The sequence below is a fragment of the Hipposideros armiger genome, unplaced genomic scaffold (assembly GCF_001890085.2).
Source record: "Hipposideros armiger isolate ML-2016 unplaced genomic scaffold, ASM189008v1 scaffold_308, whole genome shotgun sequence".
Taxonomy (NCBI): Eukaryota; Metazoa; Chordata; class Mammalia; order Chiroptera; family Hipposideridae; genus Hipposideros; species Hipposideros armiger.
In genome coordinates, this window is record NW_017731658.1 from 804,575 (window position 1) to 830,275 (window position 25,701).

Consider the following 25,701-nt stretch of genomic DNA (forward strand, 5'->3'; position numbering starts at 1 on the left):
AAGGAATTGCATCCTTGACATGTTTTAGTGAAACATAGTTCAAGCAGAAAAAGATTATTTAATAACACTCCCATTTGCTGCTTTTCTCCATTCAGCAAAAAAAAAAAAAGCTCTTTTTTTTCTATGCACACAGACTCTTTTAACTGAAAACTATACTCAGCATTTCTGCTGCAGCAATGATGTTATCTGGTGGTCATTTTGCTCTGAAACAGAAGACATTCCTTAAAAAAAAAATTAAAGTTGTATTAAATCATTCACTTTTTAAAGGCATGAAAAGATACCATAAATAGACAAAAATGAGGACAAAGTAGATCCCCGAATGAAAAGTATCCTGACAATCAATGTGACTTACATTCTTTATTTACTAGACTAAAGCAACTGTGATTTTCAGTCTCAATTTAACCAACCATTTGTATAGCCTTACGACAGATGTCATATCAAAATCATTGATTTACCAAATAAAACCGAGAAAATATTTTTCTTAAAGAGGTTAATTTGTTTATATACATATTTTGGGGGATGCTTTAAGCCATTGTTGAAAGAAGGTTTATATTTATTTTTATTTTCATGCATTGCATAGAGTGAGGGCAAAATGCAACTTGAAATTTTTTTATAGTATTCTAAAGATTTGAAAACAGATTTAATTCCAAACTTAAGAGCTATTTGCAGCTGATTAAACATGGCCTGTTTTTCAACTTTCTCTGGATCACAATCTTGTCCCAGGTGTTTTTAGTGGAGAAACCACTTTAAAAGTGAATTTAGGTGTGTATACTGCAAATACCTCCACAGAAATGTGATACTGTCACTTCTGTTTAGTTTGGTCAACTGTGAAAGCCCATTCACCCTGAGCATGCTAGTCCAAGACAAAGCAGTAAGTACAAGTTATATTCAGTTACCTTTATAAACCTCCTTTACTCTTCATGGTACAGGCTTCAGAAAAAGAATCCCAACATGCCATTGTACGATATAAAGAAAACTGAACACAATATTGCTGATCCCACTATTCAAGAGAAAATCTTCCTTTTCATCTTTGGGATCACTACACTCATCTTTGACTTGGGTCTTTGTTGAAAGAGGTCTAGCTGTATTTTAAAGATACAGAATTTCATAAAACTGTAATTTAAAGATTTCAAGAAAATTGCATTAAAAAGGAAAACATGATTTTGTTTTCACCACCCCCTTACACTACTGGTAAAAGTTAATTTCAGACAATGTTCTGATAATATTCTTTTAACTGAAGTCATGATAATGTGCCTTCCAAAAATTGATTTTGATATTTTCTAATCCTGTTTAACCTTATAATGGAAAGCAACCAAAAAATTGAAGCTTCCCATGCATTAATCACACAAGGGATTCAATATTTTCATGAAGAAAAATCATCAGTATTGGTATAACCTATTTCACTAAAATATTTAAGGTGGACAAAAAGAGTTATTACATATCGATATTTGATTAAATTTCAATGACTACAGTTTACCAATTATTTCCTCAGCATACCTAGACAGTGATGTCTGGTATGAAAATCCCACACATCCAATTTGTCATGAATCAAAGTAGAAGCAGTTTTTAGCTGTTGTAGAATTTTTGATAAAAATTTAGCTACCTATAGCTCCATTGACAGGATAACAAAAGTGATATATTTTTTCATGCATTTGTATGTAACATATTGATTGATCACCCAATATTGTCATCTTTGGAACTTATAATATGTGGCAAATCTGACTAAGGTGCAAGATTGTTGAAAATATGGAGCCTTCAGGGAAGTGAAAGTCAGGTGTATCATTCAGAATGACCTTTAAGTGGTTGGTAGGAACAGACTGTGGTAGAAGACCACAGTGGAGAGATCAGCAGATGCTGTATTTTGAATGGTGTACTGTTGCATAGAAAAGACTGTATCTTATAGATGGCAGGCAGTCCTTCTTCATCTGTATAGGGTCAGAGATGCATTTGAGTGTAGTAATAGAGGTTATATAATAAAAGGATTGTATATTATAAAAACACAAATAGTGTGAACATTTACCAAGTGCTTACTGTATGTTCAACACATGAGAAAATCTCATTCAGTCATCACAGTAATATTGTTAGGTTGGTTCTTTTACATTTTATAGATAAGGAAACCAGGGTGTGAAGAGGGTCAGAGACTTGCCTGAGTTCATACTCTTATTCCTCATTTGAAAAAGAGCAATTTCAAGTCAGAGTCCTCTTATTGGCAAAGAGTCTCTATTACTTGCCAAAGATTTCGTTAAAAGGCCCATGCGCACATCCCCACAAAATTTTACATCCGGTTTCTGAGGTGTCTTTCTTTACTTCCATTCCATGTAAGCCAATCTATGGTTTAAGAGCCATATAAAAAAAGATAATGGCGTAATGCAATGAGATTCAAATGTTAGCTCAATTTCTTAAGTAGCTGAATGTTAATTGGAACTGAACAAGCCTAAAATCAGTCATTGTATGCATTAGTTAGACATGATGCAGCTAAGATATTTGGCTCATGGCAGTTGTGATTTTTTTTTTTTTAGGTACTGTTTTAATCATTTTTCTCCCAAGAAATATTCTGAATTGTAATAACATTTTCAAATCTGTTTTTTAAAAAATCCTTGTTGTACTATATATTAAAATAAGTTTGTCTACAATTTTAACTAGGGTCATTGAATCTGGATTTAGCTTTATAATAAAATATTTCAGGCTAGAGAAAAATATACCAAGAGTTCTAAGCAAATGTGTCAGAAACTAAATATTTAACAAAGCTTGGTGCACACGTGTGAAATACCAGTGCTGGTAGGAATCGTGTTTTCTGGCACTGGCTCCTGGGGCCTTTGGTATCTATAGTTATGAATGTTAATGCTGCTACTACAGAATTTTCACAATATATTCCTTAGGAAATAGAATAAAATGCTAATATGCTAAATAAAATGCTAAAACTCCACTAGGAGTTTACATATGTAGAATGTAATTTTCTGGAAATCCATTCATAGTATCCACCAAATAATTGCCAATGATTTTTAGCAAATTAAACATTGTTGAGCAATTTAATGAGTTTCAAGATTGTTTCATTGCATGATCTTTTATAAAGCCAAGTGCAATTCTGAAACCACATCAAAATATTAAAAACATGGCAATAAGAAGCTAAATTTCAAAGATGGTCTTCCTGGAATAGAGACTATTTTTGTTATTGTAAGGCAAATCTGCATAACCCATGAAAATCCCTGATTTGGTGGCAAATCACTCTTTAAAGAATGCCTTCAACCATGGTAAGATGTAGCAAATTGATTTGAAATAGTATTGGAGGAATGCCTAGGTTAATACATTCATTCCTTACTGAATTGTTAGAAAATGAATTTATAAAGTAGGAAATTAATTTATTTCTCAGGAGGAAATCACCCCTAAAATTTACTGGAAACTTTTCACATTTGTGGTTTCAAAATTTCTCTTTGGTGGTACATAGATATTCCCGTATGTCCACCCCTGGATGTGATTGCCTTTGGCTGCTGGTTCTAACTTACCTAAACCAGTCCTGCCTTCCCCCTGGATGCTGGTGCTGTTCCTGGTGCCCACCTGCTCAGGTGAGGACAGTCTCATTGTACTGGATATACGCATCCAGAAAGTGAAATATTATAAAAAGCACTTAAAACTTACCTAATGAAGGTACTTAATAATAGGGTGTTGGAAGAAAAAAAGAAAAAAAAAACGTATTCCACTTTTAATATGTTCAGCAATTTCTGTTAAGAATACAGAAATAAGGTCCTGAAATACAGTTGTGGAATTAGGAGAGAAAGTATTATGAATCTCTCATTTACCTTCTCCTGAAATAGTAACCTGCACTCTCTGGAAAAGGAAGGAAAATTTAAATATCTTAACTAGTGCTGTGTTTTAAATAATGGATACAAGATTTATTTTTAAGATAAATATCCATGTACTACCAGTTGGTCTTTGGTTAAAGTGATTTGTAGAACCATGTATTTATTGGCAATTTGAATACATTTCTTAGAAATTTAAGAAGAAATTTGAAGTGTTACATAAGCTATTTTTTAAACAAAAGGTTTTCAATTGTTAACTTTTGGAGGACTCTCAGAAGGCATTTTGATACCCATTGCTTTTGATAGTAGACAGAAGATGTACAAAGGGCAAACCTTTCTAATCTATACTTTCATAAAAAGTACGAACATTAATGCACATATCTTTAAAAAGGTTCTCTGTTAAGTGAAATAAGTTAGAGAAAAACAAATGCTGTATGAAATCATTTATATGTGCAATATTAAAAAAAATATATCTCATGGAAAAAAGACGAGACTACTAGTGGTTACCACAGGTAGAGATGGGGTGGGGTAGCACTGAAGGGGTGGGAAGGTGGGGGGTTGGATAAGGTGGTCAAATGTGCAAACTTCCAGTTATACAATAAATAAGTACTAAGCATGTAATGTACAACATGACGTCTATTGCTAACAGTTCTGTATGATATATAGGAAAGTTGTCAAGAGACTAAATCCTAGCAGTTCTCATCACAAGGAGAAAAAATGTTTTCCTTTATTATTTTCATCTTTTTTTATTTTATCTTTATGAGATACAATAGCTGAACCTATTGTGATAATCATTTTATAATATATATAAATAAAACCATCATACTGTATGCTTTAAACTTATACAGTGATGTATGTCAATTATTTTTTAATATAACTGGAAAAAGAAAATTTGCTCTGTGGTAATAAACTTAAATTGCTACCTATTATCTTCTCTTTTAGATATGTCCATTATGATGTGACAGCCATGAGCAGTGTGATCAAATTATAAAACAATGAATTTGTAGCAATTCACTCTTCCAGTTGTCAATCTGAGGACAAAGAAATAGGACCATAAGAAAGTTTAGGTAACTTGCTTAAGATCGTATACTGAATCATACAATGGCCCAGAAACCAGGAAAAAAGAAAGAAAGAAAGAAAGAAACAAATAAGCAACGGATATCTAATGCTTGGGGCTTTCTATTTTAGACTTTCAAAATTCTGGCAGGGTACTAGAAAAAAAAAAGTCATCCTGAAAACAGAGCCTGGACTCACAGCTGAGGCAACTGCAACTATATTTTAGTCTCAGTTTGGGGGAAGGAAATTTCAGTTCACTGGTTCTCTATTTTTTTTCTTTTTTTCATCTATAAAATGAGCTTTGGAACAAGAGGGTCCCTGGTAGCTCAATCTTCTGCCTGTTGAACCCAGAAGACAGGGTAATAAACATGCTACTAGATGTCATATTTTACAACTGAAACTTTCAGAATCAAAGCTGCCTGTTAAGTTTGCATAAGAGACATCCTTTATATTTGTCAATTCCCTTTCATACCCTGTTCCTTGAGTTTAATAACATTGAAAATCCATGTAGAAATTTTGTAATAAATAAGTAGTATTTCTGGGCTTCAGTGTTGATGTCGTTTCTAATTCAAACTTATTTTTACCATGGGATGGCTGTGCTTCTGGAATGATTGAGAATCTTATAAATTTATTTAGGCTATTGCTAAATTAGATAACCTCCTGAGTTTCAATAAGGTTCTAATGGATAAAGTAGTCTTTGTGTTTTCCAAACAATGACTTTCTCACCAAATCCTATCATATCATAGTACCTCTAGAAAACAACAACAAAAAATAGTTACCTCAAAGCCCTTTTCCATTCCCCCTCCCTCATAAGGAAAGCACCCTGGAATTTAGTCATCATGAAAAGTTCAAGTATGGTAAATTGTAAGGACAGACTTGATGAAGTGATTGATTGATTCCATTTTATTTCAAATTATGTTAGCTGACTAATCAACACGAACATCTTTTGTAGTGGTGCTGAGAAATTTTTCTTCCCATGGAGAATATTTTGAATAGCATTTATTTTGGCCAGATAGAAACCAGCCAACAACTTGAAAACTTAGAGCTTTTAAACTTAGAGTTTTAAGGGGGAAATTTTGGAAAATATGTTATCGTTTGTAGAAGGGGAAAAGAAGATATATTGAATGTTTACTGCATGTCCTGCTGATTTATATATTAATACATGATCTATTTTTGTCATTGAAACCAACTGGTGGGACATTGGTGTTCCAGTTTGTACCTGGTAAAAGTGAAGCATAAATATTTGCTGATTAATAACCCTTGTCCTTTACTCCTACCACATTGCCCATTCTTATTCATGCAGCCTTCACTTTTTCATGTCGCCCTAGGTACCTCTCAAACTGGAGGAGTGATAACTTAGAGAGGTATCTCTAGTCACAGTCAGCATTAGTGTAATCATAGAGAATCTTCGTGGCTTAATTTTACTAGGAGATAATTTTGGAAAATAACACATATTATTAATAACATCTAAACATTGACATTGTAGCTGTATTTTTTGCATAGCTCCCTATCATCTATCTACATCTATCATCTATCTACCTATCTATCTACTTATCATCTATCTATCATCTTCTCTCCTCTATCTATCTATCACCTAGCTGTTAACACCTTTCAAGTTTCGTTTATTCCCTGTTGCTGTTTCTGGCCTGATGATTAAATTTAAAACCTAAAATTATAAATGAAGAAAATAACCTGTTGGTAAGAGTGAACACAAAATGTTACAATGCCTTGTGTTAAATTTATTTACAGTACCTTTACTCATGACTTTTTAAAAACATTTTTATTGAGATATAATTCACATGCCACACCATTCGCCCATTTAAAGTATACACTATATTATTTCTATTATTTTCACAGAGTTGTACAATCATCACTATAGTCAGTTTTAGAATATTTTCATCACCCTGAAAAGATTCCCCAGTCCCCCTTCTCCCCCAGTCCCTCTCACCCACACTAAACAACCACAAATTTACTTTCTGTTCTAGGGATTTTCCTTTTCTGGACATTTCATAACAATGGAATCATACAATATGTGGTCTTTTGTGATTAACTTCTTTGACTTAGCATAATGTTTTTAAGGTTTATCCATGTTGTAGTATTTATCAGTATTTCATTCCTATTTATTGCTGAATAATATTACATTATGGAGATATACATTTATTTATCCATTCATCTGTTGACAGACAGTTTCTTTCAATTTATTTTTGTGTTTATGAATAATGCTGCTATGAACATTATATTACATTCACATACAAGATTTTATGTGGACATAAGGTTTCATTTCTCTTGGGTATATACCTAGCAGTAGAATTGCTGGGTTATATATTAATTCCAAAACTTTTGAGAAGCTTCAGATTATTTTCCAAAGTAGCTGCATCATTTTACATTCCTGTCAGCAATGTATGAGGCTTTCAATTTTTTCATATTCCAGACAATTCTTATTTTACTTTTTTTTTTGCTGATTGCGTTCCTAGTGGTTATGAAGTTTATCTCATTATGGTTTTGATTTGTATTTTCCTAAGAGCCAATGTTGTTCAGCATATTTTCATGTGATTACTGGCTATTGGTCTAGCTGTATTGGATAAATACCTATTTAAATCATTTGTTCATTTTAATATTTGATTATCTGTGTTTTTATTGAATTACAAGAGTTCTTTATATAATCTAGATATATAGTACATGATTTACAAATATGGTATTTGTAAAAAGGTACTGTGAATAAATTTAATACAAGGCATTGTAACAATTTGTATTCACTCTTACCAAAAGGTATTTTCTTCATTTATAATTTTAGGTTTTAAATTTAATTAATCATCAGGCCAGAAACAGCAATAGGGCATAAACTAAAGTGAAAAGGTCTTACCAGTGAGATGATAGATAGATGAAGTATAGATAGATAGATAGATAGATAGATAGATAGATAGATAGATAGATAGGGAGCAATGCATAAAATACAGCTACAATATCAAATGCATGATTTACAAATATTTTTTTCTGATTCTGTGGGTTTCCTTCTATTTTTTTATGTGTTTTTTTTCAAGCAGGAACATATTTAAATTTTATGAAGTCCAATTTAGCTATTATTTGTTTTGTCACTTGTGCTTTTGGTTTTGTATCCAGGAAGGTTTTCCCTAATGCAAGCCATGAAAATTTGCTTCTATAATTTCTTCTGATTGTTTGAGTTTTATCTCTTAAATTTAGATTATAGATGTTCTTTTTATGTTTATTTTATTTTATTTTAAGGATTTTATTGGGGAATTGGGGAAGGGGAACAGTGTTGGGCAATTGGGGAAGGGAAACAGCCAAGTTGTCCTTCAATCTTAGTTGTGGAGGGCGCAGCTAACTCAGCTCCAAGTCCAATTGCCATCCAGCTGCCCATCAGCAGCTCAGCACCACTCAGCTCAAGGTGCCATGTTCAATCTTAGTTGTGGGTGGACGGGTGGTGTAGCCCACCATCCCATGTGGGAGTTGAGCTAGAAACCTTGTTGCTAAGAGCGCCCGTTCTAACCACAGAGTCATCTGGCTGCCCGTCGGCAGATCAGGGCAGCTCAGCTCGGGTGCAGCTCACTGGCCCATGTGGGAATCGAACCTGCGACCTGTTGCTCAGAGCTCGTGCTCCTAACCAACTGAGCCACTTGGCCAGCCCCTGAGGTTTTTATCATAGTGGGAATCAATTTAGTAGAAGCATATCAAAATGTGACAATGCTAGAATAGTTTATATATATTATAGTAATAATTGAGTAAACTCCTCTGAGTGGAACATGCTGGATTCTAAATCTTATTGTCAAATAGTTTAGATATTGTGCCTCTTTTTTCTCATATATGTCTATTTAATAAGTATTTATTTAATTAAATATACTTATTTAATTAATATATTTAAGGTTTTATTCAGGCCTTATCCAGGCCAAATGTTTAATAATGTAGGGAACTATGTGATATACTAATTAGTACTCTTAAACATGGATGATTGACTTGCTTAGTCTTAATAATAGAACAACTTTGACAGTAGGGAGACTGCGTATGGGAGATTAGAGAAGAACAAGGAGGACATCTAAGCAAGGTGGTTGTAGTCTACCATATGCTTGCTATGTGAGAAGTGACATATAACCAACCCTTGATGCATTTCAGGATCAGATTCTATGGCTGTGTGTCCAGACCTTTACATTTGGAAAGATGTTACTGATTTGCAAACTATGATTAGCTCTTTATATGAGTATTTAAATACTTTGAGATCTCTTTTGAATATTACTTTTTAAATAATTATTAATTTTTATAACTTTCAAATTCCTCATTTGCTCTAGGGACCCAGGGCTTACAATATATAACCTTCTTTATTATTGTGATACATGATATGATTACCTAATATGTAAATGATTTGGTTTTTTTAAATAAGATTTTTATAAAAAATACAGTTAACATACAATATTATATTAGTTTCAGGTGTACACCATAGTTATTCAACATTTATATACCTAAAGAAGTAATCGCCATGATGTCTAGCAACCATCTGACACTGTACCATACTATCACAATATTATTGACTATAGCCACTATGCTGTACATTATATCACCTGTGCCAGGTGCTCCAGGAGTGTCCCTTGTGTGGGTTGTGTGCGTACTCCTGTTATTGTTGAGCCTTGATTGCTATTGGCACATCGGTGGGTGGTATTGACCCTCAGGCTGACTGGCTGTGGGGTTTAGCCATGTTCACAGCTTATAGGCTGCTGTGTGGGGATCTTACCCCACTGAATGGGATTCGCCCTAGTGGGTTCTGGTGCCTGTGGAGATCGCCCTTTGTGTTTGCCGCTTGTGGAGCTAATTGGGTGGTGCTCTGCTGTGGTCTGAAGCCAACATCCAAGTATATCAGTTGTCGGGCCTCTTTGGGAGGGGCTCCAGTGCAGGTCTAGGTCATCCACAGCCTGTGACCAGTGGGGGGACTACCTGGTAGGATATACGAAGTGATGTGTTGTTGTTTACCACCTGTGCTAAACTTGAAGGTGCAAGGGAGAGGCCACGCTGTGAGGCGAGGATGGCTGCCACTTCCCTTTGGTAGTCCCCCCCCAAAAAAAACTAGGACACCTTGAGCCTTGCTGCCATTTTCCTTGAGGTTCAACCACTGATAAAGCCTCATGTGGTACATCAGTTGGGTGAGGCAGGGTGTTAGGGTGTCACTAGAATGGGAAGAGTTGTGGTCACCAAGTTAATGTAGATTCTGGTTTGCTGCTGAGCCTGGAGCTACTCAGCAAAAGTCTCAGAGCACACTGAGGCCAGTCTCTGCCCACCTGGGGCCCACAGACCCTGATAGTTTTCCATGAAAGAATGTAATGCAGGTGGGGCTGGCTCCTCACTGAGAAAATACCTCCAGCATTGGGGGAGTTAGAGAAGACGGGGTTTCAGGGGAGCTCACCAGGCCAATCAGATTCAGATTTGGTCATTTGGGGGTGGGCTCAACATGAAAAGAATGTGTCTGCGTGCTAGCTGCACAGGAGAAGGACCCCATACAGGGAAAATGGCAATTGTTTTCCAGTCCTTGCCTGCAATCACACACCCCAGTCTTTCCCTGTGTGTCCTTGATGCACCCTGAGTCACCGTCTCTACGCTGGAGCCCAGGGTGCATGCTTGCAAGTGAGTCTGTGCTTGGGCCCTTTAAGAGGACGGCTGCGTTTCTCACAGCCTTCTGTCCCATCTGGATGGTTAGAGTCCCCACTGGTTTTCACAACCAGATGTTGTGGGGTCTCTTCCAGGCAGCAGTACTCTTGGGTGGGGATCCTGTGTGGGCTGGAGTTCCTCGCTCATCTGAGGGGAATCTCCAAGGCTGAGATATCCCTCTTGATTCTCAACCGCCACATGGAGTTTTGTCGCTGTCCCATTCTATGTCTGTGCTCCTCCTACCAGTCTTGATGTTGCTGCTTCTTTGTAATCTATACTTATGAAACTTCTGTTCAACTAGAATTAACATGGTTCTACAGGTAGGTTGTTCTGTAATTTAGTTGTAATTTTAATGTGTTTACGTAAGGAGACAGGTGCAATGTTTATCTACTATACCATCTTGGATCTCTTCCTGGGTTTCTTTAGTTCTTCTTCTTCTTTTTTTTAATTGTATTGGGGAACAGTGTGTTTTTCCAGAACCCAGCAACTCCAAGTAGTTGTTTCAATCTAGTTGTGGAGGGCACAACTCAGTGGCCCATGTGGGAATTGAACCAGCAACCTTGGTGTTATGAGCACTGCCTTTTAACCAACTGAGCTAATTGGCCACCCCTAGTTCTTTTTTTTTTTTTTAAATGTCTGACCTGTGTACTATAAACTACTCTTTTATTTTAGGTACCTAGTACTTGTAATGTTTAAGTTCATTCTCAGAATTGATGAGATAACAAATGGTAATCAGCAACTTTTAAAATTTAATCCTCTTCAGGAAAGAAAAGATTTATTCACTAACAAATTAAATTTCCCCTGTCAAATTAAAATATTCATTTTTAATTAATATTGAAAGTAAACTTTCAAAAGTAATATTGAAAAAATATTACTTGTGTTTATTAAGCAGAAATGTGCTAATATTAGGTGAGTGGTTGGAAAATTTTAAGAGCAGACTTTTAAAAGCCCATATGTAGGTTATCATTATGTCCTCACATGTGATTTTGTCTCTCAGTATCTCCTTTAGATTTTGTCTCTCAGTATCTCCTTTAGAATATTGCAGACATTTCCACCAATAATATCCATAGATACCTTATAAATTAAAAACATTCAAAGAGGATATGCAAAATGTTATCTTAAAATACCAACAGGTCATTCTCTTCCTGTTTTTTATGCCCCTTAATGGCCCCATTTTCATTGCAGTCACAAGGAAGTCATTGATACCTATCACCCTTCCTTACTATATGGTGATATACCAAATTCTATCAAGTGTTATTTTATGATATGCCTTATATCTTTCTCCATTTTTCTACTTTCTGCATCATTTCTCAAGGTCAGTTTCTGTTTAATGGTTCTCTGGGATATTTAAGTAACTCTCAACTGTCTTTTTGCTTCGATTGCTATCTTTTACACTGCTAAAAGTGTCTTTCTAAATACACAAGTAGTCAGGTCACTGTCCCTCAAAATCAGTTAGCCATATAGACTAAAAGTCACACTCCTTAGCATGTTATTTAAAGCCCTTTTGTCTATGGCTTCAATCCTACCTTTTATCCTCACCAGCCCCATCAACTTCCTCCCTGATTGTGAAATCCACTATGCATGTACTCTCACTTCCTTGTTTTTTTGCTCATGTTGTTCCTTCCATCTGAATGCCTGCCTTCCTCTATTGACATGGTTTTATTCTTTACAGCTCAACTTAAATGCCATCTTTTGGGGGAGAGACTTCTTATTAAGAGTTAACCTTTTTTCCCCTGTTTTCTTCCTGTGATGCATTTATTGGACCTTCATACAGCACAACTCATTTTAACATAGTGATTATACTTGAGTTCTTCAGTCAGGCACAACTGGATTCAAATCCTGCCTCTACTGCTTACTTCTTTGATGTTTCTGGGCAGCTGATGTAATTTCCTAAGCTTCCTCCTTATCTGTTAAATTGAATTATTTATATATAATGCTCAGGTCTCTTTTTATGTTAAGTCTGATAACACAACATCAGCATGATAAACAGTATCTATGTGTGCATTCCAGGTACTTACCCACTTGCCTCTCTCCCCCGGTAATAGTAAGCACTTTGAGGACAGAGATTAGTCTTACTCACCTTAGTACCCATTCCAACATGCTGGTGACAAAAGAAAATCTCATGTTCTCTTTTACTTTCACTTGTTGTGGTTTAGGGACATGTTAAACCTAATTCATTAGAATTAACATTAATTTATTGCTCTATTGCCTCATTCCACAAAGGAATTGGGATGACTTATGAGATGTATAAAGAACAAAAGAGTGAACCATGTATAAAATAGTAGTAACTGTATTTTGAATAGTTGAAGAGGTAAATTTCACCAATGTGAACTTAAGTGAAATAAAAGCTATAGATAAGAAAATACTAAAGTTTGTGTTCATCCTGTCATGTTTTGTAGGATCTCGTCTTCGCCAGGAGGACTTCCCCCCACGGATTGTGGAGCACCCTTCAGACGTCATTGTTTCTAAGGGAGAGCCCACCACTTTGAACTGTAAGGCTGAGGGCCGACCAACACCCACTATTGAGTGGTACAAAGATGGTGAGCGGGTGGAGACTGACAAGGATGATCCCCGGTCCCATAGGATGCTGCTGCCCAGCGGATCCTTGTTCTTTTTGCGCATTGTGCACGGGCGCAGAAGTAAACCTGATGAAGGAAGCTACGTCTGCGTTGCAAGGAACTATCTTGGTGAAGCAGTGAGTCGAAATGCATCTCTGGAAGTGGCATGTAAGTAACATAAGGAACATCATAAATGACATGCATGTTTACGTTGATTAACTCATAGTAAGCTGTGATTTGTTCCCATAGACAATACCTAAAGAAGAAAGAAATCAACACGTTCTACATAATTTTAGTTTGCTTTCTCCAAAGAAAGCTGGTCAAATAATGTCAGGGTGTTGCTGTAAATTGGTTTATATTAAAGCAAGGTGGTGATGATGCTGGTCATTTTTAAAATTTGAATTATCAATGAGAGATGTATACAAGTATTAAACTTGGCTGTGCTAAAATAAGAAGTTTGTGTAACATGGCATCAGATACAAGGCATATATTCAATATTGTACTGATTTCTGTTTTATTACAGAATTTTAAAAAGAATATACTCTCTAGGTTAAATTAACTCTTTTACTTCTAGGCTACATTCAGGAATTATTGCCCAAGGCATATTGGGAAAAACAGCAACTATATATTTTTTTTAATAAAAACATTCATCGGAGAAGAGATCTGATTTCTGTAGGCATAGACTGTTTATACATAGAAGGATCTTATTCAGTATTGGTAATCAGCAATAGCTAAGGATTTGCCCTGACTTTGATATTGATATTAAAAAAATATGTACACACACACACACACACACACACACACACACACACACACAGTGCCAAAAAAATGTATACACATTTTAAGAAAGGAAAAAGCTATTAAAATTGTGATATTTAATATATACTGATAACAAAAGATGAATACAAATCACATTTGACTTCTGCAATTACAAGAGGTGCTCAGTGGTTCCTATCAGTGTCCAGACACTTCTGATTACAGCGAACTACGGCTTGAGCAAGGTTGACCAAAGTGTCCACTTGTATGCATTTTTTTGGCACCCCGGTATACATATATGTACATAGATGTGTATGTATTTATTGATAAGATAACTCAAAAACTCTAATAAATCAAAATATGTGTTTTGCAGCTATTTGAACATTGATTGCATAATTTCATACATTGTTTTCCAGACAAATTGAAGAATATGATACATTCTTTTTTTCTTTTTTTAAATTTATAAGCAAGAATTTGGTGACCATATGTTTCATATTATCAATATTGAGGAGAGATTTTATCTAGAAGTAATTCTGAATAAGATGCCAACAATTGGACCTTAAAAAAGTTTGTACCTTTCAACTTTCTGGTTGTACCAGTAGGTCTTCATAGATAAGATAATTGAGGAATTTCAGTAGGCACGAGTCTTATTTATATGTTTGGGAGAGTAGTGCTAAAAAATAGCTGATGGTCTCATGTCTGTAATTAAAATTGATACTGTGCTTTCATGCTACAAGGTATCATACTTGACTGTAAAACTTGTGTATTGTGTATTGAAATTCTCAATGATCTGTCATTACATTTTATCATTACCTTTACACATGAAAGTATCTTTTAGTAAACAGAATCATGGTTTTCTTATTCATCTATCCCAATGAAAGCTTTTGTTCTCGTGTCCAGTCTTTTGACTTAAAGTTTGTACCAGGAAATCTGGAACCCACTGATGCTTGAAATGTGCAAATCCAATAGGAAAAGATTAGAAGAATCCTAAGAAACAAATTTGTTTTTAAAAGGCCTCATAATATGAGCATTAGAATCTTAGATAGTGATGCCATTTTGGTCTGGACACCAGGCAGTTTCATTTTTATGACTGACTTTTGTGAAACCAGTTAAATGCCATTTAGAGAGATTTGAAATAAACACGTTAAAACCTCAAGAATGAAAGTATTCCAAACCAATTCATTTTTATTTTGAAATATCTTATTTCTGGAACTTTCCAAACTTGTTGAAATACTTCAATGCAAATTTTATTGACCTTTTCCCCTAATGGATCCCTTTATAGTAAATACAAAGGGTGCCAAAAAAAAGTATATACACATTTTAAGAAAGGAAAAAAAAGTGTATTAAAATTGTAATAATATATACCGATAACAAAAGATGAGTACAAGTCATGTGTATACATTTTTTTGGAACCCCCAGTATAACAGGTGTTATTCTCCCCTTTTATAGATAAAATGAAACCCATGATAGTTAAGTGACGAAAATGTAGACAATAAACTAATGGGATATTCAAGATCAGATCCTGATTCTTCTAATTTTCAGTTTTATAGAATTGTGTCATATTTGGAAAAACACTTATATGAAATCTGGCCTATTTTAAATAAATAAAAATTAAGAATTTTTAATTTTGTTCTTGTATCTACTTAACACCACATAATTATTTCAAATTCTTAAATAACTTGTGTTCTCAATGTTAAAGTTGATCTAAATTGCCAGTCATTTTATTTTTGGGCAAGTAAACACTTATTTTTTTCCCCTGAACGTTAGCTTTGTTAATATTGCTCTCAATACACATGCATTTTGTATTTGTATTTAATCTGAAGGATTGGTTTCTTTCTAATTGCATCATTAATAATGAATTAAACTATTTTAGGAGGAAAATCTTAAACCATGATTTTTTTCTTTTCTTGTAATGTGACAGTGGCTTTTTAAATTTTAAATCAGTGAGCTTTGAGAAATGCTAAAAATACTTCTGACCTAGAGAGGAAAACAAGAAATCTTCTAAATTGAATTTAGCTAGTGAATAAATTTCTTTCTTCTAATGCCATGTCGACAGTTCATGCTATTTGAGGCAATGAAAGATCAAATAGTATTCATTTATATGCTGCTCATCTCTTTCGCATTAGCTCATTATGTTCTGTCTTTCCTTATGTGTTTCATAAAAAATATTACTATGGAAATTTGGATTAAGCACTGTGGTTTCCCAATACTATTGGTAACCAATGTGTATTTTTGTAAAATGGTAGAGGGACAGCTGCAGATTATATACTTGTTTGACCTTCGTATTTTAGAACACTCAACGTAAATGCTCAATTATGGCACATCCATTTCTTTTTCCATCAAAAGGAAGAACGGAAGCCTAAAAACATTGTGTATTTGGAGAACTGCTGGTAGCTTGATATGAAGTTGGTAGGCAGCATAAGTTCAAAAGGTAGGCATGTACTGCATAATAAAATCTAGACTATTTTTGTTATGTAGAAGGAGAATGGTGCCCATTTCAGCAGCACATATAAGAGGAGAGTCTTTGAAAGAGAACTGAGGATTGGGTTTAAGGAATGATGACTGAAATCAGAAGAATTAAGTAGAATTGAGCTGCCCAGTAACTCGGGAAAGAGTTTATATTAGATATTAAACTGAACATAGTGCTGAAGATTGAAAGAAGGAAATAGTTTGAATCATATTTAGAAATTCTAAATCATATCACTTTCAGGTCAATTTTGAGGATAGAGGGTGATTCCTATCTGTGTGTGTGTGTAGTTTTTGTTTTGCTTTGTTTTTGCAGAGTGGACTGGGTATATAGGAATGGCAGATGCAGAAGTTAACTGTAGTGGGTGGGAACTGAAGACTAAAATCAGCTTTGGCTCTATTGTTCACCACGCTGGTGAGATATCAAGCTAAAAATATTGTATGTTCTATTAAAAAAAAAAGAAAAAAAAATAAAGAAAAGCTTTTGAAATTGAGAGCAAGGTCTTCCTGAGACAGGTTGAAACCACTGGGTGTAGGCAGAAGTAGACCTGATTGTTCTGGTAGGCTGTGTGCGAGAAGTGCTTCATACGGGCTGAGACCACCCCTATTGTTAGGAACCCCGATATTTAATGGTGCACAGAGGAAAGAATTGCCAGCGCAGGAGACTCAGAGGAGGTTTCAGAATGGATAGGATATGGACAGTCAAGTGACAAGAAAACCAAGGAAATAATTTTAAGAATGAAAAAGTGGTTGGCAATGTAAATGCCACATAGTGGCCACATGAAGTGTATCTGCGGGCTCTGGGAACGGAAAGAGCACAGCAGCTGACAAATGAGGTGGTGGACTTGGAGGGACAAATGGTGCCTGTTCTTCCAATAGTTTAGCTCTGAATAGGGTGTGAGGGAACTAGAGCAGGGTGATTCTTTGCTGTGGGTGGCTGTGCTTTGCATTGTATGATGTTTAACAACATCTCTGACCTTTGCTCAGGGGATGCTAATAGGACATGCCCAGCCCCATTTGTGACAACCAAAGGTGTCTCCAGGCACTGCCAAATGTCCCCGGGATGGGGATGGGCCAAAATAGTTGAGGGTTACTAATCTAGGTATATCTAAGTGGTTAAGAGTGTATGGCTAAGTAGAAAACTAACTTGTTACAACTTTTATGGTGAAATGACTAGTGATAAAAAAAATATGCAAATTTTTTACACTCTTTGCTTCACCTTGGTTTTCATTTTTAATTAACTCTTGGTTTCTGCTGTTGTATGAAATGTGCAATTTTATTGATAACCATCTGCCTTGACTGATTATATAGAAGTCCGCCTGTTGTTTACCATACTGTATTTGTTCTCATTTTTTTTTTCCTTCAATATGTACTGCACTTTTACATAAGGGAACAAAATAATGGAGGAAAAAAAAATTCAGGACCCATCACTGCAATGAAGATTTGGATGACTTATGTCATATTTGCTTTCCCCCTGTTTTATTTGGGGGGGGAAACAAAAAGCAATCTTGAAAGTACTTTTCAAATCACTGAGCTCAAGAAAGGTCTTTAGGCAAAAAGTGACTTTTACACATTTAGAAGAGAATTGCGGGGAGTCCACAGCAGGTCACCTGGCACTGAAGAAGTTAATACACAGTTTTCCGATGGGACCACCAAGAGAGCCTCGGCATGGCTGGCAGAGATGGGGTTTCAGTTAGAACACCAGTCCTCCCTGTGTTTGGAGCAGAAGGAGCGCAGAGGTCCTCATACAGAGTGTGGCTGCCTGTGATGCAGCCCAAGTCAGTGGCAGCCCCTGGAGATAGCAGCTGTAGCCCCAGGTGGTAGATATATGACAGCAGCTTGATCTATCGACCCGGGTAAGAGGGGGTTCTGGCCTAAATGAAAATTCATGAAAAATTGATGAAGTCCCCAGATTATTTTTTCCGTTTTCTTTTCTCAGCATTACTCCAGTGTGGAGAGAGGAGATTAAGGTGGTGAATGCTTTAGTAGCAAGGGGGTTGTGGTTCAAAGTTCAGGGGTCACATGGAAACCGATCTTTTTTCTTTCTTTCTCTTCCTTCCTTTTCTTCTAAAGCAGACTATAAGAACTTTCATTTACCTTTGTTTTGTTAAAAGTAAAACAAAATAACATGGCTGTCTAAAAGTTGATTTTTGATGCAGCTACAAAAGAGAAAATAAATGTAATTCATAATTTAATTGGGAACTGGAAATAGATTGAATTCCATGACTGCAGGGTGATTTCTATTCTTTTTTCTTTTTTTTCCTATGTGTGTGTGTGTGTGTGTGTGTGTGTGTGTGTGTGTGCGCGCGTTGTGTCATATATTAAGACCCATGCTGCGAGAATCATTTAGAGAAGGAAAAGGTCTTGCATTATTTATAGGTCACAGATTGCTAGACTAGCAAAGCCATGGAACACTACAAACATAATGATCCTATTTGCTTTAAATCCAAAACTAAATTGATGTTTTAACTGTACAAGGAAGAGAGGTTACAGAAGTAGACTGACTTTAGTAACAGAGGTCACAGGTGGCATTAAAAATAGATACAAGTTAAATTGTTTTCTTGATATTCCAAGTTAATATATATATATATATATATATATATATATATATATATATATATATATATATGTTTGTTTTTTTTAAAGTCAGTTTGGCTACAAATGAGTATTATTCAGGAAAAATACCTTTAGGCTTTATAAACAGACAAGATAAATTAAATTGAAAAAGAAAAAAAGGTTGAGCCATGGAGAGCTTTTTAAAACCACTTTATTAAGCTATAATTCACATACTATATCATTTATCCATTTAAAATGTACAATTCAATGTTTTTCAGTATATTCACAGGGTTCTTTAACCAATACCACAATCTCATTTAGAACATTTTCTTTAAACCTAAAGAAAACCCTATATCCATTAACAGTCAATTCCCATTTCCCCAGAAACTGCCCCAGTCCTAGGCAAACTTTCTGTTGCTATAGATTTGCCTATTTTGGACTTTCATATAAATGAAATCATAGTCTTTTTTGACTAGCTTCTTTCCTTAGTATAGTATGTTCAAGGATTGTCCTTCTTGTGGCATATATCGGTACTTCGTTCCTTTATATTGCTGAATAATATTCCATTGTATGGATATACCACATTTATTCATTCACTTATCAGTTAATGGACATTTGGGTTGTTTCTACTTTTTGTCTAGTGTGAATAATGCTGCTATGAATATTACTGTACAAGCTTTTGTGTGACATACAGTTTCATGTGGGTCTTCTTTTAGGTATAACTCTAACTTTTTGAGAAATTTATATGTATCTTTTAAGTGTAGATAAAATATTTTTAGTGCCATTAAATTAATGGTATCTAACTCCCTTTTCAGTATAAAGCACAACCATGAAACATTGCCAGCATTTGATAAATAGTATTGAATGGCTGCTTGTTACATTTTCTGTGTCCTATGCCCATATTTTAAGATAAGATTAAATCAAAATATAAAACAATTATATGACAATATTGAATGGTCACAAAGTTTCGGGGTTTTTTCTTTTGATCCATTTATTTAATTCAAGTAAGTGTGAATTGCTGGAATAAATCCTGAAATCACTTCCACTTACAGAACTTCTACCAGATTATGTTGACTTGGCCCTATTTAAGTTGACTAATCTTGCGATTTCAGTCTTCATAGCATTTCCTGACATACATTTTATTTGTCCTGAAAGCAGACAATATTCTGCCTTCTCAGAAGATGTTCACTTTCTTGAGAATAACCAACACCACCTTTCTTCTGACCAGTTACTTTTGCTTCCAAATATCTTTGATTTTTCCTTGGAAAGCTTTGAATAAGAAATTAATGAGCAATTATAATAGAAGTTGGTTAAGTAATTTCAGGAGTGGAAAAACAGAAAAATGTTGTCATCACAGCACGACTTTCCTAAAGCAAATAAACATGCAAACACATTTGTTCACTTAAGTGCATAAGAGGCAGTGGGTCAAACTGGAACTGATATTCATAGATTTTGACCAAAAATGAATATAGGAGCAACTGGCTTTTTCATGATCCTTCTAGTTGTATTTCTAAAACTTTCAAGAGAGAATTCAGTTTTCGGTAGGGTGAGGGGAGTACACAAACAACTGAGAACACTCATAGCTCAAGGCACTTGGGCCATGTTTTGGGTTGAATAGCATCCCCCCTGAATTTCATATGTTGAAGCCCTAACCTACAGTACCTCAGAATGTGACTGTCTTTGGAGGTAGGTCCTTTAAAATGGTGAAATGGTAAAATGCAGCCCTTAGTGTGGGTTGTAATCTAATCCAACTAGTGTCCTCATAAGAAGAAATTTGAACACATAAGGAGACACCAGGGATGTGCACGCACAGAGGAAACACACAGGGATAAGACTGCCATCTGCAAGACTGCACAAAGGGTCTCAGAAGAAACTAACAGTGCTGACACCTTAATCTCGGACTTTCAGTTTCCAGACTTGTGAGAGGTAACATTTCTGTTGTTTAAGCTACCTAGTCTGTGGCATTTGTTATAGCAGCCCTAGCAAACTAATACAGGCTATTAACTTTCCAACACGAGTAACACCAAGTAAGAGATTGTGTTAAGAGGGAAGTGAGTGATGAGAACCGTATGTTGTTTGTGCTGGGCAGATTTTATACTGCTCTGCACCCACAATGCTAGTCTCAGGCTGTTTTACAAGAAATCTGTAAAGTCAACTGAAAGTATTATAAACTATGAATGTGTCAGCATCAGAGAATTAATCCACAGCATCTTTAACTGGAAACCAAAGACAAAGTAGCAAATATTTTGGTATTAGAAAAGAGACAATCTTAGAGGTTATATTTGTGTTCATTTGCACACATTTGTATTGTTTGGGTTTTGTGTGTGCGCCTTTTCATTTTGTGATTCACCATCAAATTCTTTCAAATGCAGGCTTCCTCTTAAATCTTCACATATGAAGGTGTGAAATTGCTACTCATGGGGAAGATGTTTGGACCTATGATCTATTTAAATATATGTATAATGCTGTATTTTGATATCAGGTTTCTGTTGATTGAATTAACTGTATCCAACCCCTCTTAGCACAAGTCTCAAGTTGCTGTTCACTCAAATTCGCCTAAATTCACTCTGATTCCAGGGAAAACTTTTTTTTTTTGGAAAACTTGTAATGTATTTTGTCTATGTTTTTCAAAGGTCATTTATTTATATAAAGAACAAAGAGCAATCAATGATATATTGCCCGTTTTGTTCAATAACCTTTTGCCATCTTTCGGTGAGCTTCATAATTCCTCGTTCACATAAGGACCTGTCTTTATTGGCGAAAAACTGAACAAGGTGTTGATTTACAACCACATCTGAATTGAACGTTACACCGCACACAGAGTTTTGAAGACAGTGAAGCAAGTGGAAGTCTGATGGCACAAGGTCAGGCGAGTGTGGTGGGTGTGGCAACACATCCCATCCAAGCTCCTATAATTTTTGTTGGTTGATCAAACTTGTGTGTGGTCTCTCGTTGTTGCAATGGAACACAACTCCTTTACAATTAACAAGCTCTGGACATTTCTGGATGATGGATTTGTTCGAACTGTTCAGTTGCCGACAGTACACATTCAAATTGATTATTTGGTTCTTTGGTAGAAGCTAGAAAAACACAACACATTTAAAATCCCACCACACAGAGAGCATAACCTTCCTCTGATGAATGTCTGCTTTTGATGTCTTTTGAGGCGAATCATCACATCGGGACCAAGACCATATGCACACCACATTGTTGTAAACAATCTACTTCTTATCGCCAGTCATCAGTCGCTTCAAAAAAGGATCGTTTTCCTCACATTTAATGAGCATATTGCAGATGTTTATAGGCGCCATCAAATGAACTTCTTTGAGTTCATGTGGAACCCAAATATTGAGTTTGCTTATGTATCCCAGCTTCTTCAGGTGGTCATGAATGCTTGCATGATGGATATTCAATGTTTCTGCAATCTCTCGTGTCATGTAACATGAGTTTGACTTGATCAATGCCTTTATTTTGTCATCATCAACCTCGATGGGCCTCCCTGACCAAGAAGCATTGTTGAGATCAAAATCACTAGCACGGAATTTCGTGAACCATCGTTGGCACTGACGTTCTTGTAGAGCATTTGTCATCATAAACTTTATGCAACTTTTCACAAGCTTGACGTGCGTTCTTCCCTTTATGGAAGTAAAACAGTAAAATATGGCAAAAATGGACAGTTTGGTCTTCCATCTTCAACTTATTGTAAAATCTCCAAAACAACCACATTGCTCAATTTTTTTTTAGAATGAAGCTAGAACTGTCAGCTGTCAAATGACATAAGCAATAACATAGATGCAAATGACTCTAGTACTTCCAAAAATGAACCAGTGCCATCTGTCACAAACATGCGTCATGGCTTTTCCGACAACCCAGTACAGGAAATGAAATCGTGATGTCCTCTACTTTTCAAAAGATTATTTCCCAAAACAGTATTACTCTGATCTCTGCGAACATATGAATGTTATCCCTGAGATGACAGACAAAAATATTCATAAGGATGCCAAGTGTTTCATGCCAAGACATTTTGAGATGCACTCTTGGTTTCAACCCCAGAAAACTTTTTTGATAGAGTTAAGAATATTCCAAGTTTTGGAGGCTTTCCCGCCTACAAACCTTCAATGTATTAGATTTCAAGTGATGTAGAAATATAAGTTGGTTTTACTGAAAATGTATATAGGTTGACATTATTCTTAGGCAACATAATTTTGTGCTGCAACTTGTATGCTTTTCTCTCCAGTTTTCTGTTTTAACAGAAGGATGGGTCTCCCGTTTCCCTTCTTTTAGATTGAATTTGTTTCTGATAATTATAATAAACATCTTTCAATTCTGAAGCAGCCCTCACAAGGTTTCTATAATTATACCAAGGAGGCTGTACTTCTTTCATGCATGAGTCAGTATATATGGTAAACTCTTTACGGGAGTGTGGAAGTGAAAAAAGTAGGTGGCATTTTGTTCAACTCTGGAAATTTCCTTTTGTACAGAAGTTTGTAATATCCTGTGGCTTAACTGCTAAAGGATAAGGTTCAGTTTTAATATTGACACATTCTTTCCACTCTATACCATTGGAATTGATTTTTTCCTCTTAGGAGATTTTCAAAGGGGAAAACAAAACAAAACACTCCCAACTGCCCATTTTTTAATTAAGAGATATTCATATATTTTTGTCAACAAGATACACGTTTAATAAGAAATAATCTAGGAAAGCAATATTGGGTCCCTGCTTGGGTGATTTCTGTAAACTCTCTGAAGATCCCTAGCACTGCCATTCTGGGGCTGCTCAGACATCAATATTTTAGTGTCTCTGGTCCTTGGAGAGAAGTCCAGCAAAGCTTGTAAGGGAAGCAGGTGCGTTCATGATGTGACAGGTATACAGGACCAGACCCTCGTGACTCCCAATAGGATTTTTGTGTGTTTATGTTGTTTTGCTTTTTTGTTTTTGCAGAAAATCTGCCACTCCAAAATAGCCTGCAGTCATTGATTCATTGTTTGGGCTAAGCCTGTTATACAATTAGTCCTCAGAAAGCCAGCAAAAAGGGTTGTCAGGCTGGGTTATAGACAGGAAGAGAAGCCTGATTCACCAATGCCATTGACCCCCGAGTAGCATTCCGAGTAGGGTCTGGAAATTGAGTTTAAATGAACATCTAAGAAGACAAGCTCTCTTTTTTTATTACCTATGTAATTTTTTTCTGAGCATCAAGCCATTTCCCTGTTAGACAAGTACTTCTTAGTATTTAGAAAGGCAATCATTAAGTTTTTTTAAGTTGTTATCTAACATCTAAGTCTGTACCAAAATTTTTAGGACAAATTTTACAGTGTGTGTGTGTGTGTGTGTGTGTGTGTGTGTGTGTGTGTGTGTTTGTGGAAACATAATGTGACTATTTCCAAAGATAAGTTGTATTTAATATAGACCATTATATATATATATATATATATATATATATATATATATATATATAAACCTGCCTCATTTTCCTCCTTTTTTGTTCCTCCTTGGTTTCTCTCCTTAGTTACATTGAATCAGGACATTCTGTGTTTTTGTTTAAATCATTTTAACATCTTTATTGGGTTTCCTTGTTATTAGGAGTAAAAACAGCTTAAGAGGTCATGCTCTCAGTGATGCTCACTATAGGTGAGAACCCTGGACAGCCCCATCAAAAGACAGCTCACCTTCTGCAGTGGTGTAGGGTAAGGGCCTTCAGATAGGATATGATGCCACAGACGTTAGAAGAAATGGCACCAAATGCTTCTGGATGCATATGAATGAAAAGTGACCTCAGAAAACTGGAGAGAAGTATAAAAGCAAAGGCCTGAGTATGTGTTTGGCTAGTTTGGGGGAACGTTAGTATATTCATTGAAATGGAGTATGTAAATAGAAGAGTGGAGGGAGATAATTAAAGTAGGGAGGCAGAAATTGGTAATGACTAAACAAACTAAGGAGCTTGCTTATTATTCTGGGAGATCTAAGGACATCCGTCTTTGTTTTTTTATTTGGGAGCTGTACGTATTATATGGTATGAAAGGAGATATGTCAAACACAGTGTGAGGTAGATTGGGGCATGGGAAAGTGTAGGGGCAGGATAGCTACTACAAGTTAAAATATAGTAATGTAAGGGTTTAATTAATTTGATGAGTTCAATTGATAGAAAAAAAAAAGGAGATGGCATTCCAAAGGAGAATTGAAGAAACAGAGGAATTTAAGAAATAAACTTGTTGTTCAATGGGTGATATACATTTAGTTTGCTATGTATTTGCATAGTACCTTCTTACTGCTAAGTACTCAACTTAGGTGTTGATACTTAGAACAACAATCGTTCAATGGGTATAGAGTTTCAGTTTTGCAGTATGAAAAAGGTCTGGAGATCTGTTGTACAACAATGTGAATATACTTAACAATGCTGAACCATACCCTTAAAAATAGTTAAGGTGGTATATTTTATGTTATTTTTTTAACCTCAATTATAAACAAAAAAACAGAATAAGGCATGACTCATGCCAGCAAAGTGTGTTCAACAAGATGGAAAAAATGTGGTAAGTCCTAGGACAGAGAACAACTGACATGTTGTAAGATTTCAGAGGGAGAAGAGGTTGAGTCTGCCAAGGGAATTTTGGAACAGGTAAAATGATTTCTCTAGATAGAAAATTAGCAATAATGATCACTGCTTTGACTAAGTGCCAGGCTTTCTGTCTAAGTTTTTTATACTCACAGTTTATTCCATTCTCAAAACAACCCTATTATTTCCTCTTTATTATATTTGAGGCCCAAAGAGTTAACTTAGCAATTTTGACACAGCAAGAAGAGTTAGGATTTGAACCCAGTCAGTCTTTCTCTAGAACCTGCTTTCTTAACCACTATGCTGAGTCCT

The 25,701-nt window shown here is 35.6% G+C and overlaps 1 protein-coding gene across 15 annotated transcripts in view; it reads left to right on the top strand.

The window, feature by feature from the left end:
- The window catches only part of ROBO2 (roundabout guidance receptor 2), a 1,367,338-nt gene that overhangs the window by 785,350 nt on the left and 556,287 nt on the right, over positions 1 to 25,701 (top strand). For all 15 annotated transcript variants that reach the window (XM_019659929.1, XM_019659930.1, XM_019659932.1 and 12 more), the window contains exon 2: positions 12,902 to 13,228. In XM_019659929.1, the coding sequence (XP_019515474.1) occupies positions 12,902 to 13,228 (327 nt within the window). The remainder of the gene's footprint in view (positions 1 to 12,901; positions 13,229 to 25,701) is intronic.